Source organism: Myotis yumanensis, unplaced genomic scaffold (assembly GCF_028538775.1).
Source record: "Myotis yumanensis isolate MYYU_CA2020_CCGP unplaced genomic scaffold, mMyoYum1.0.hap1 SCAF_11, whole genome shotgun sequence".
NCBI lineage: Eukaryota > Metazoa > Chordata > Mammalia > Chiroptera > Vespertilionidae > Myotis > Myotis yumanensis.
This window is the reverse complement of record NW_027223762.1, coordinates 4,366,192-4,379,780: the sequence shown is the minus strand read 5'-3', so window position 1 is coordinate 4,379,780 and position 13,589 is coordinate 4,366,192. Positions and strand designations below refer to the sequence as shown.

Genomic DNA, 13,589 nt, shown 5'->3' with positions numbered 1-13,589 from the left:
ACTCCATCCCCTCTCCAGGCTGCCACCCACCCACTGTTTGGTCCCTATATATTACTTTACATTTCCTAGGATTTTATGTAAAAGGAATCAACAGTAAACACTTTTTGGGGGGGTTGTCACTCAGCATAATTACTTTGTGATTCATCCATGTTGTATCATGGATCAATAATTCATTCAATTCTACTTGCTGAATAGTATTCCATTGTATGGATTGATCACACTTTGTTTATTCCCCTGTTGGCGGACAGTTGGGTTGTTTTGAGCTTTGGCTCTTACAAATAAGCCATGAATTTCATGCACCAGTCTTTGTATGGACATGTTCTTTCTTCTGGATGAATCCATAAGAATGGAATGGCAGCATCATTTGGTAGGTGGATGGTTAACTTTAAAAAAAACCTGCCACACTGTCTCCCACAGGAATTGTATCATTTTCTCTTGGGACCAGTCCTGTGGGAGGGTTCCAGTCGCTCCACATCCTCATTAGCACTTGTTATGGTTTGTCTTAAGTTTCGCTATTCTGATAGGTGTGTGGAGTGGTCTCTACTTTTGGTTTTAATAGCTTTCTCTAATGAGTAATAATGTGCTTAATTGCCATTTGGTCATTTTTAAAATTAGGTTGTTTGTGTCCTTATTAATTTTGAGAGTTCTTACATGTTCAGGATACAAGTCCTGTATTAAATATGCTTTGCAAAGATTTTCTCTCGTCTGTGCCTTATCTTTTCATTCTTTTACCAGTGTCTTTTAAAGAGCATACTTTTAAAATGTTGATGAAGTCCCGTTCATTCATTTTTTCTTTTTTGATTGTGCTTTGGACATCATATTGAGAGACTTTTCCCACAAAGATTTTCTATAGCTAGCAAAATTTTATAGCTTTGTAGATTTATACAGTGGGCCTCAAAATTAGCTAATATTTATACAGTGGACCTCAAAATTAGATAATATTAGTTGTTTTGTTTATTTTGGGGTCTTTGTGTTTACATATGAATTTTAGAATTTTTCATTTTCTGAAAAAAACAGTCTTGGATTTTTGATGGGGATTATGTTGAGTCTATAGATTCACTTGGAGAGCATTTCTGTCTTAAATTAGTCTTAAGTCTTTCAGTCAGTGAACTCAGCATGTTTTTCATTTACTTACGTCTTTAATTTCTTTCAATGATCTTTGCTGTTTTCAGTGTATAAGTCTTGTACTTACCTTGTTAAGTGTATTCCTAAATATTTTGTTATTTTTGGTGTTACTGTTTTTCATTTCATATTTGTATTGTTCATTCCTAATGTGTAGAAATGCAGTTGAATTTTGATATGCTGATCTTGTGTCTTCCAGTTTTGCTGGACTCATTTAGTAGCTCCAGTAGGTTTTTTTTGGGAGATTCTACAGGGTTTTCCACGTCACCCATGAACAGAGATGACTTTACGTCTTTCTTTCCAATGTGTGTGCTTTTTATTTATTTTCCTCTTTTTAAATTGGTGTTAGCATGCTATATTTTGTGGTGTACGGCATGGTTCACAGGTCCTCCCGTTAGCATGGTATGCCTTTCACTTTTAGTTATTTTGTGTTTTTGCGTTTGAAGTGCCCTTCTTGTCGGCAGCATATAAGTTGGGCCTTTTATGCTGGGATTATAAAGGAATTAAACCCATTATACCTGCCCTCAAGCAGTACCAGCCATGAGATGGCAGAATAAACCTATACTCCCGGGCGACTCCTGCAGTCAGAGCCTCAATTGACAGTGAAAATTGCTTATGGAATGCCGCCAGTGTTGGCTTGTCCAAGGACTCTCCTGCCTAACACGTCCCTGCTTTCATGTCTGCCTCTCTTTCTACCTCTCTCTTTCCACAGTGCCCTGTAGTGATCGACATAGGTGTCATACATCTAACATGGGACCTTGCATAGTAGTGGCCCTCTCTTAATAATTACTAAGTGAGTAATTTAGAAGGGTTTGGCATCTTATGTCTTAAGATTTCTTTACAGCTATAAACGAATGGTCACTATTTCTGATCATGCCAAGTTTGAAGCTACTTGTCAATAGGAGAGCTCTGTTGTTGCTGGTAGACTGTCTTTCCGTTGAGTCCCTCAAGTACTTCTGACGTCCTGAAGGTGATTTCTGTCCTGGCGGTCTGCTTCCTGTGAATGTGTAGGAGGATGGCCAAGCGTGCAACACACTGAGGATTCTCAGAGGGAAGGGGGTGGGAGTGCGGGAAGAGATTAACCAAAGAATTTATATGCATATATGCATGACCCATGGACACAGACAATAGTGCAGTGAAGGCCTGGGGAGGGGGGAGGAGTGAGGAGGGCATCAATGGGGGAAAAAGAGGGGGCATATGTAATACTTTCAACAATAAAGATAAATTTAAAAAAAAATAAAAAGATAAAAACCCCAAAAAACAAACAAACAAAAAACCAAAGTAGTCAACTTTAAATGTATCATTTCACATATGCTACAGTAGCTGTGCCTTCTGTACCTACAGACTACTCTCATTCACCTTATACAGGTGGTGGATTTCTTTGTCACAGATCAAGTTTTACCACCTTGAGTGTAATACTCTTTCTCCCAGGAAAATGCACTTCTATTGCAAAGCTGTAACTAACACATAGTGTTTGTATGCAGAGATCTCTCTCTTAATTTGCAAACCCCTTCAAGTTCTACTCCTGGTGTTTATTTACTGAACGTGTTTTGAGAAGGCCATTGTAAATAATGCCCTATAATCTATTTTAATTAGAACCTGTACTTATGGACAACCATGTGTGAGGAAACAATAATGCCATCTGTCCTAGCCTTGATGGCTTCCAGGAGAACAGCTGGGCTGTGAGAACTTGAATTCAGCTAGACGGTACCTAGTCTGATTTCATCCTCAGGTGCCAGGTGGACACTCGCTTCATCAAACCCTTTGCCACTTCTCCGCAGCCAAATCTGAGAGCGCCTCTAATTCCTGGAGGCCCACCTACAGAGTTCACATACCAGGGTCTCACTGTTGTGAACATTGCAGGGATTTTCCTGGAAGACTTGCCAATATATCAGTTTTGTGTATTTGTATGCTGGGGGGAAAGTTTCCTTTTATGCTTTATTGAATGTGGGAAGGAAGTAACTTTTTATTTTATGTAATAAATATTAAATGCTATAAGCAAAATAAAGCATATACTTATTAATAGTTTTAGGTGAAAAATTCCTGAAGACTAGAATTCTCATAGGAATGATCCCACATATACACTCTCCCCCTCATGGCAATGCTATTATAAACAAACCGTTTGTTTGCCCTGTTTTAATGCATAAAAAAGAAAAGAAGCGTAAAAAAGAAACATTCATTTGGCATTTGACAAACACAGTGCAACACAAAACAAAACCTGCCCTTTTCAAACAATGAGATTCATGATCATGTAGAATTTCAAGATTAGAAAGTAAAGATAAATGATGATTCCAGGCTCATATATATTCCACAAAGATGAATGATCGAAAGAGGCAAGAGGATTTCAAAGCAACTCTACTCCCATGAGACATGCGAGTAGCCGTGCATGTGACTATAGAAAAACAAATGTTTTTGTAACTTTCAGATTCATTCATTCACATTTATTGAACATAATTTTATAGCAGAAAAATGGGGGGAGTGTCTTCACACATTTTTGTTTAAGTTAATCCTCACAGTGTACAGAAAGAGAATCTGAAGCTCAGAGAAATTAAGAAAAAATTTAAATCCACACAAGTGATGACTTTTTATAGTACTTAGGGGACATCTTGCTTCAATGCCTATGTTTTATCAAAGCTACTCTCATCCATTCCTGTCCCTCTCTGAGATGGGCTCTCAGTGAGGCCACTGAAATTCAGGGATATTAAATGACTTGCTCACGACCATGCAGCTGATAGGTGACTGTGGGTGAAATTGTTAACAAAGCCCTTTCCTCGTCTGCAGCGGAGTATGAACCGTTAACTCTCTAGCTCTGTAACCCGGGCTACCGACATAAATGGTGTCTGATCACCCGGCTCGGGTGGGCCTTGCTGCTGGTGTAGCACGTTCCTGCTGGGTATCTCGCCTCTGCCCCGGAGGGGTTGTCAATGAACTGGGACACCTGGGTGTGGTCACCGGTGTGTCCTGGAGAGGACCCTGGAAACTCTGCCTATGGAATTGTTACAAAAGATACTGGCTCTTGTGGGGCATGAGCTCTTCCCAAGCTAGAAAGGCTGGATCCTACAACTACCCTGTGAGGCTCCGTCTTCTTGCATCTGGGCTGGCACCTGGGAGGGAGGCAACCCCTGCAGTATCCTGTGACCACTTGCTCTGTGGACTGCAGTGAGGTCTCCCCCTGAGAGGAACAGCCGATGTCCCTGCTGGTGATGTCCTTGCTGGTGTGCTGTGGGTCCAGCGTCTGGACCGATGCCACGTGTGGCCGGTGGTGGCCTCTGGGTCCACATGTGTAGTGGAAGTGAAGCAGACCCCGGCTGAGGGCTGCAGAGTGAGGAAGATGGGGTTGGAGACCCCATCTCCCATGGCCCAGCCCTTTCTTTGCTAGATGCAGCCGCTTTCGCCTGGGCTTTGGTTGGCCCCAGGCCCTCCCAGGGTGTTTCCCTGGGCTGTTGCCTGGTAGCACTCTTCCAGTTTCATGTCTAGGCGGCTGATGAGGGAGCCCGCCTGGCAGCATCTCTAGCACTGAGGCGGAGCTGCCCGGCTTTCCCGTCTTCAACCCAACATTATTCCTGCAGATTCAGACAAGATGCGTTTCTGTTGATTAGTTGGGAGCTTGTGTGGCATATAGAATGGTGGCACCAGTTTTCTGTGTGTATGTGTTTTTGTTTTTTCCACTCTTGGCCTGTTGGAGAGATTTCAGGACTTGTCATTATTATTTTTTCTCCTCTGTTCCCCCAGGCAGCCCCCCGTCAGTGAGTCCCACTGGAGGATGCTGCTCCAGGACATGCTGGCCATGCAGCAGAGCGTTTACACGTGCCTGGAGTCGGATGCTTGCTACGAGGTAACCTCTGGTGTAGCTTCTCTCCTTGGATGTGGAAATCTGGGTTGATGCAGATCGTTTATTGGACACACGGTGAGGAGCAGTGACTTCGCTGGAAGTGGTCCTGTGGAGTAATAGCTGGTGATGGAGTAGCGTTTCATAGTTTGAGTGCCCTCCTACCTCACTTTCTATCTCCTCTCTTTGTTCATTGCAACCCCATCTAGTTAGTGGGTTAGCAGTCCTCAGCTAGGAAACTCTGAATCACACCTGACCCCTGTCTTCCCCAGTTCTGGTCACTAAAGCTTACGTACTGTGCCCTATTTACTGAGAAACCCGTCCTGTCTTCATCTCTCCTGCAATAATCCTCCACCTTGTCTCCCTACTTCCACGTCTCACGTTCACAGGGACCCACACTCTTCTTCTGAAACAGATCTTTCCAGACAGACACTCCCTTTCCTAACCTTTGCTGCTCGTTCCCTGTTTGTTACCAGCAATCACCCCCACTTCTCGGCACGGCCTCGGAAGCCGCAGCGGATTCCCACCTCCCTGTCCCCGCTCACCTCTGACATCCCGCCAGGCCGCCAGGTGCCCGCGCTCCGTCTGCTCCGGCAGATCTGGCTCGGATCCCTCCACGCACCCTGCTGCTTCATGTTTCTGCGACGGCACGCCTGTTCCCTTTGCCTGGATATACTTATTTCTCTTGCCTTTGTTTGAAAATCGCTGATCATTTTCAGGACTCGGCTCACTACGCCCTTTACAAAGCCTCCCTTTGTCCTCTCAGGTGACTTGCCTTTCTTTTCAGTGCAGTTCCTTGTTTTTGTGTGTTTCCTCCGCTTGGCCATGAGCTCCTGGGTGGGCACCATCGCACCATGCTCATCCCCGCGTTCCCCAGTGCACATTGGATCTGGGACACAGGCTCCTGCAGGCGGGTCGTTAATGCACTGGGAGGCAACCGATGGGGGTTTACTCATTCCTTTGGGAGAGACGTGTTTTACACCAAATTTCTCATAGTTTGTATAGAAAATTTATCTAACCCATTTTTAATTTTAAGAACAAAAAAGGGTTCTTATTTGAATTTTCCTGTTAAGCTTGATACAAAATATAAACTATTTCTTGTGTCACTGTGCTCTGCGAAGCATGACTTGTTGATAAAACGAGAATTATAAAAATAGGTGTCTCTTTTATGAAGTAGGTTGGTATTTTAATTCGAGGCAATTTTAACAAAAGAGCATGCAGACTGTTGAGAAATGAATGGCTTTAAATTTGAGCTTCAGGTTATTAAATGCTTGAACGAGTATAAAGTTTTTATTTATGGTTACAGTGTCAGACCATTACAACTGCCAACAACTTCTCTTTTGTATCTAATGTGGAACTTGAATTCCAGTTGCAGGGTAAAAATATCTATATGCACATGGGGTCCAAACCTGTCATTTGTATGTCTGAATTGGTGTCGTTTAAGTTGGAGTCACATTATTTTAGTATTTTCCTGTTTCTGATTCTGATTAAAAAATTGGTAGTAAGTATATTACACTTGAACTAGCTCCTGTGTGGAGCAATGTGTCATAAACAACTTGACATATTAAATCACTTTTATTACATTTTAACACCTTTTCATTAGGCTTTGGCATTTCAATGACTTCTGGCCATTAGTTTCTCCTCTTGGAGAAAACATTTGAAAGCATATTGTAACAGTATTGAAACGGTTCTAGAAGCAGGTAATATAGATTTGGCAAACTTACCTTGTTAAATATTGTTTAACTAGAGGCCCGGTGCACAAAATTCATGCACTGGGGGCGGGGAGTCCCCTCAGCCCAGCCTGCACCCTCTCCAATCTGGGACATCCTTCTCACAATCTGGGACTGCTGGCTCCCAACTGCTCGCCTGCCTGCCTGCCTGATTGCCCCTAATCGCTTCTGCCTGCCAGCCTGATCACCCACTAACCACTCCCCTGCCAGCCTGATTGATGCCTAACTGTTCCCCTGCTGGCCCAATCGCCCTCAACTGCCCTCCCCTGCTATCCCCAACTGCCCTCCCCTCTGGCTGGTTGCCCCCAACTGCCTTCCCCTGCCAGCCATCTTGTGGCTGTGGGCACCATCATCTTTGAGGGTGTGACAGTCAATTAGCATATTCCCTCCTTATTGGCTGGGGGTGCTGCCATCTTTGAGGGCGGGTCAGTCAATTAGCATATTCCCTCCTTATTGGCTGTGGGCGCTGCCATCTTTGAGGGCGTGCCAATCAATTAGCATATTTCCTCCTTATTGGCTGTGGGTGCTGCCATCTTTGTGAAGGTGTGAGGGTCAATTAGCATATTCTCTCTTTGTTAGATAGGATACCTTTTAAATTATACTGTATTATCTGACTGACTTTTGGCCCTTATATTAGGTTTTGCTGTCCTTGGAAAATAATTTGTAAGCTCATTGGCACAATTTTGAAAATATTTTACAGCCTAAAGAGCAGAAATTTGTATTCTTTATTTTAGCAAAGCCTTTTAAATTTTAGTGAGTAAATTGTATTTTTCAGTATTGGGCATTGACTCCTTACAAAGGATCAGAGAAACTGTTACATCGAAGTTATTTGGGTCAGTTGGAGTGAGCCATTTTCACCTGTTAGATATAAGTGGTTAGGGTGACGTGCTTTCTGTCACAATTAATACTTTTATTCTTACCAGTAATTTCAGTAAAGGCCTGTCTAAAGATGCTTTCCTCAGAAGCCTAGAAACGTGAAAATTGGACAGTTTTACTAATGACAGGGAAACTCTTTTTCTTCACGAATTCTTTTTTTTCATTTTTTCTATTTCTGTGCTATCTGCATCCACAGTGGCATTTTTGGGCAGAGTATTCTTAGGGAAGTCCTCTTTCTAATTATATATTGATATTATTAGTGTAAGTTTGAAAGGCTGTCTTTATTTAAGACATTTCTGAAGTAAGTAATCTTCCTTTTTGTGATTAGTTGTGGTTTTAACTTTTTTGCACTCACATTTTCTATAATAAATTTTACATTTATAATTGCAGTAGTCTTTTGTTTTATTTCAATTATTAAATGTATTGAGGTGACATTGGTTAATAAGATCAGATAGGTTGCCAGTGTGTAATTTCTATGAAACATGATCTGTGTATTGCATTGTGTGCCCATCACCCAAAGTCAGATCATCTTTCATCACCATATATTGGCCCCCTTTAAACTGTCTTAATTATAGGAAACAATTTATGTCAGTTGATGCTATGTGTTGCCAAGTGGAATACAGTGATATTTGCATGAGTACCTTCCATCAGGGGCTCTTGTTTCATTTAAATAACTTTAATTTACAGATTTAAAAAAAGCCTCCAAATTATATGGTACATTGTAATTTCAATGGCTAGGTCTAGGTATGACATTGGTAGCTTGGCTATTTTAGTTAGTAAGACTGAGTTCAGATGCTTTAAGCAGTCATGAATTATATGTATTATATTCAAACATTTTAGTTTTAAAAATTGAAGTGGTTATAAATAGTTTAAACAGAGTGGCCCTGTTGAGTGTAGGACAGTATTCTAATAGATTCTGTTTTGGAATGAGAATGAACTTTAGATATTTTACTTAAATATTCATTGTAACACAATTAGAATATTATGTTTAATATTGGTTTGCTCAGTTAAATTATTCCTTCTAGAAGAGGGAGTTTTTTAATTGAGGTGAAATTTACATAACATAAAAGTGTGCTTCCTTATCATTTAGCGTATTTGCAACGTACGCAGCTGCTACCTCCAGGATGGGAGTATTTGTAATTTATTTCATTTGGACGGCAGAGCCTTCACTGAGTTGAGAATCGAATCCTCCTTTTTTTTAGCATTCATTCCAGTTTCTTGTTTTCCCCAGATATTCGCAGAGAGTCTCCTGTGTTCCAGCCGCCTTGAAAACATCCAGCTGGCTGGGCAGATGATGCACTGCTGCGCGGGTCCCGCAAACCCGCCAGCGAGCGCTGCCCAGAGAGGGAAGGCCCCGCACAGGGTGAGCTACGAGGCCAGCGTTGACCTGGTGCTGGCTGCCAGCAGGGAGTACTTCAATTCTTCCACCAGCCTCACTGACAGCTGCATGGACCTGGCCAGGTAGAGGGCCTGTGTTCTTCCCCCCGAGGGGCGGGGTGTCAGGACACAGACAACATCGTGGGTTTTATTCTTTACTTACAACATCCACTAACACACCTGTACCCTGTCTGGGCTGTATGGGGCACAGTTATTTATTGCTTGCATAGAGAATAAGCTTCATTGTGTTATGAATATTCATCAGCTTCCTGGAGACCCTTTTCCCCAGAGCGCTTCCCCATCGTCATTTCTGCTGATTATCTGTAGGCTGTGTTCCTCTTCTGTGGGAAGAGATTCGTGTGACAGCCTGGAAATTCAAGTTCTGGCAGTTTCCAGCACAGTTAGGTGATGTCTGCCTCCCTCCCATGGCTTCCGCTCTGATGAGATGATAAAGCTCAGAATTCCCTTACAGGTGGAAATTTCTCGAATATGAATTCAGTTCCCCATTGGCCTGTTGTACTGGAAGTTTAGAGTTCACCTTTTTACTGTTGATTCTTAGGACCTTTTTTTTGCATAAGGGACATTGCCCTTTACCTGCCTTAAACATTTTAACTGTGTTGCCAAGTTTTTATTTTATATAATTTATCTTTTAAATTGCTATCAGAATTTTTTAACAATTTGATTGTTCTTCTTTCCTCTTATGGTTGTGGTCTTTTGTGTCATCCTTTGGAGCTTGTTAATTCCTAAGGCCATTAAAATAGTTTTTATTATCATTTCTTACCACTCTGATGGTTTTATTTTTACATTGGAATTTTATGCCCATTTGGAATTTATTTTGACATAATGATTGTGGAAGCTATTTAGATTTATTTTTACCCCCAAATGACTAGTTATTTCAACTCCAGCAAAACTTCAAGGTAACTGTTTCTTCCAGTGATATCTTACCACAGAGAAAAATCATGTTTTCTCAAACCATGAACTTGATGAAATTGTTTAAATAGTAAATTTTTTTCTTCTCTCACAAGGGATTGCATGTCAGATGATGGAAATACCAAATAGAGTAGCCTTTGAAGCGGGGAGTGGTTTGACCTACATCTTTTTGGCAGGTGTTCTCAGAGACCATTTTAAAAACTGCCCTTCCTGTATTTCCCCTTCATTCCATCCCTTTTTTCTGCCATAGGACAACCTTAATTTTAAAAAGATGTCAAAAGTCTATACTGTGGCACCAAATTGATGGAGACCTGTGAGCTGGATGTATTTAAATGTTCCCAGTGGTATTAAATGTAGAAATAGCCCATACATTCTTATTGGTTAAGCTGTTATTTATTAACTAATATTTCTGATAGAGGAAGCAGTTATGAATATTCACAAGATAAAATAGTCAAACAATCCAGAACGGATATACATTGACAGTAAGTCTCTCTCCTCATTCTAGTTTCCCTGACTTTACCCCTCAGCTATTTTTTTATATTAGTTTCCTATGTGTCCTTCCAAAATATTAAATGTTACCTTCTTTCCTAAGTCACAAGTAAGTGCTTACTACTTCTACATACTTTTCTGTATCTTGCTTTTTTTTCATTTATGATCTATATTGAAGATTTTTCCATATGAATACATATAATTTTACTATATGTCAGCTTGTTTTATTCTTCTTTAATGGACTGGGAATCCAACTGTGACCTCCTGGTTCATGGGTTGATGCTCAACCACTGAGGCACATTGGCCAGACAGTCTCTGGATTTTGAAGAATTTGTTTAAAATATTTCAAAGTTATTACAGATTCTTAAATTAGCAAATCACTTTCTCCTATTTTTTATTGTCGCATTAGTACATTACCAACTGCCTCTTCCTTTTTCAGTTCTCGGGGGAGACAAAATTGTCACTGAATCAAGACATTTCTGTTTTTGCTAGAAGAATAGCTGGAAATTATCTGCATCCCGTCTTTATTTTCATCCTTTCTAATATCTTGCTTCCTATCAGTGTAACCCTGCACAAATCACTCACCTCTCTAGGCTCCGATTGTGGCTTCCTCAAAATGCAAATGATGCTATTTGCCTTTCTCACGGGCTTGTCCTGAGGACTGAGAGAGAACAGAAAGCATCTGCGGAACACTTGGAAGTAGTAGGTTTTTGATAAATATGTGTTGGATCTTATGTTGTTCAATATACAAAGGCAACTCAGCCAAGCTTGTCACTGCTTTTTAAAATGGGTCTCATTTCTCTCAGGTGCTGCTTACAGCTGATCATAGATAAGCCCCCTGCCATTGAAGAGGAGCTGGACCTTATCCAAGCCGTTGGATGCCTGGAGGAATTTGGGGTCAAGATCCTGCCTTTGCAAGGCGAGTTATCTGCTTAGTGTTGCACTGATCACTTACTTTGCATTAATTTCCTACTGTTTCTTTTTAGTTTTTTTAAACTGAAGAGTACCTTTGGTTATTTAATCCATCAGCAGTAGATCCCGCCCATTTTTCAAATGAAACTTAAGTGGAAATCCAGAAGAAAAAAGAAAACGGACATTTTATCATAATTTTGTTTTTTCAAGGTTACATTTATAACACTGAAAGAAATAACATTAGTACCATCAGCGAGGCTACTGGATAAAAACAAAGACAGAAATTGGGATTATGGATGAGAATTGCAGATTTACATCAATTTTGGTATATAGTTTATTTCTGCATTTTGTTTTATTTGCATAGATTTAGACGTAGCTATATATGATAATATTTCATTTCTTTTCATGCTTACTGAAGACTATTCTTTAAGAGATCTATAATGTAATTTTAAAGAGGGGGTGACAAGAAGTTCCTGTTGAGAGTTTAATTGTTAGCAATATCTTGACATTGCTCAAGATCTTTTACCTAAATGTAAGTATCAGGTGAGTACCAGCCAACACAAGTTACTTGTCCTTGTCTGCTGTGTGCTGTGAGTACAGAGTGCATCTCCCCCTGCCCTGACCTTTACCTCACAGGTGGGAGGGAGAGTTTCTGTTGCTTTAAACCCTGGACTCACCAGGCCAGTGCTGTTCAGTGGTTGAGTGTTGACCCATGAACCAGGAGGTCTTGGTTCAATTCCCCCTCAGGGCACATGCCTGGGATGCGGCTGGATCCCCAGTAGGGGGCGTGCAGGAGGCAGCTGATCAATGATTCTCTCATCATTGATGGTTCTATCTCTCGCTCCCTCTTCATTCCTCTGTCTGAAATCAATAAAAAAAAGATTAAAAACCCTCCCACAACCCTGGACCTCAGTGCCCTAAAGGCAGCAGGTAGCTTGGTTCTTAGGGGCATGCTTGGCTGCCTTCAGTGTGATCTCTGGTCTTTATTCCTAACTGGAAGTGTTTGGAATTGGGGGCGGGGGAGGATAGCTGAAGTCCTTCCATCTCTAGCTCTGAAACGCTATGGTGCTCTGTTAGCAGTGTTTTTGCTGGCAGTGTTTGCATAGCAGCTGATGGGTTTGAATATCTGCAACCAGACCTACAGCCCTGCTGCAGCTTCTGAGGCATTTCCTGCCGTAGGAGAGTCTGAAGGAAGACGTTTGCCTTCCTGTCCTCCCAGCTTGATCTATTGATTGGGAGTTTCTGTTAGAAGACCTTCCGGATGTGGAGACAGAATGTGTCCTTTGTATGCTGTCTGCTGTTTACGCTGCCTTTGTATTCACCAGGGACACTGGACCGACAAAGGAACTGGATATTGCGAGATTTAGGGCCCAGGTATTGTACTGTAGTCAGGGAACAATGTTCTTTTTGTCACCTTGCTTTGTTTTGAAGCCGTCTTTGCCTGCCCTTCAGGAGTTACTGTTTCTCATCAGGTGAAGGCTAGTGGTACTGGCTAAGTTATAATCAGTGAGTTAATAGGAAACAGGAATGAAAATATTACATAGAAATGATTCCTAATGTATGAGTCTCCTATGACTTATTTGTAAGTGTACACGTGTGTGCTTTCCCCTATAGCTTGGGTGCTTATGTGAATTATTCCTACTATTCAAATGAGCAGATTTAGGAATTTTAGTTGTCTCCCAGGTTCTTTCTGTAATAGGATAAGTCAGTTTTCCAGACGAACAGCACATGGTGAAACCCAGCCTTGAGCCAGTTTTGTCGCTTACCGCTGGGTAAATGGACAGGCAACTCAGCCTTGCTCTGTGCTTAAGCTCTCCAAGTATCCGCTGTCATTTTTGTTCTTTTAGTTGAATGCACTTGGCACTTTCTACTTGAGGGTGGAATCAGAATGGTGTCACCTGCCTCCTCGTGCTCCCTCCCTTTTTTCCTTTCCACCATCCCTTCCCGCTCCTCCCTTCCTCCCCTTTCCTTCCATCAGTGAACATTGAATTCGGCACTTTATTCCAGGAACTGAAATAGTGGAGGGAAGAGTGAGGCACACTTGCTGGCTTGGAGGGACTGGCATACTGATAACAAGACAGAGCCACGCTGGAGTGTCCTGTAGGGGTTTAAATGCCGATTCAGCCACTTGGCGCTCAGTGACCTGTGGCAACTTCAAGTCTTTGAACTTCTCCTTCCTCAGATGGGGATAATAATAAAATATTCCCCAGACAGACCTGACAGTTACATCTTGAAACATTAAAAATCCTTACAGTAGAGGATACCATACTTAATAAGCATTTCTGTGACTGTCAGTAGTAATAATAGTAACTAGTATTTACTGA

The 13,589-nt window shown here is 41.6% G+C and overlaps 1 protein-coding gene across 2 annotated transcripts in view; it reads left to right on the top strand.

Moving 5' to 3' along the window:
• Window positions 1-13,589, top strand: part of NBAS (NBAS subunit of NRZ tethering complex) — a 196,778-nt gene that overhangs the window by 100,015 nt on the left and 83,174 nt on the right. For both annotated transcript variants that reach the window (XM_070428703.1, XM_070428702.1), the window contains 3 exons: window positions 4,855-4,957; window positions 8,789-9,018; window positions 11,160-11,272. In XM_070428703.1, coding sequence (XP_070284804.1) covers window positions 4,855-4,957; window positions 8,789-9,018; window positions 11,160-11,272 — 446 coding nt within the window. The remainder of the gene's footprint in view (window positions 1-4,854; window positions 4,958-8,788; window positions 9,019-11,159; window positions 11,273-13,589) is intronic.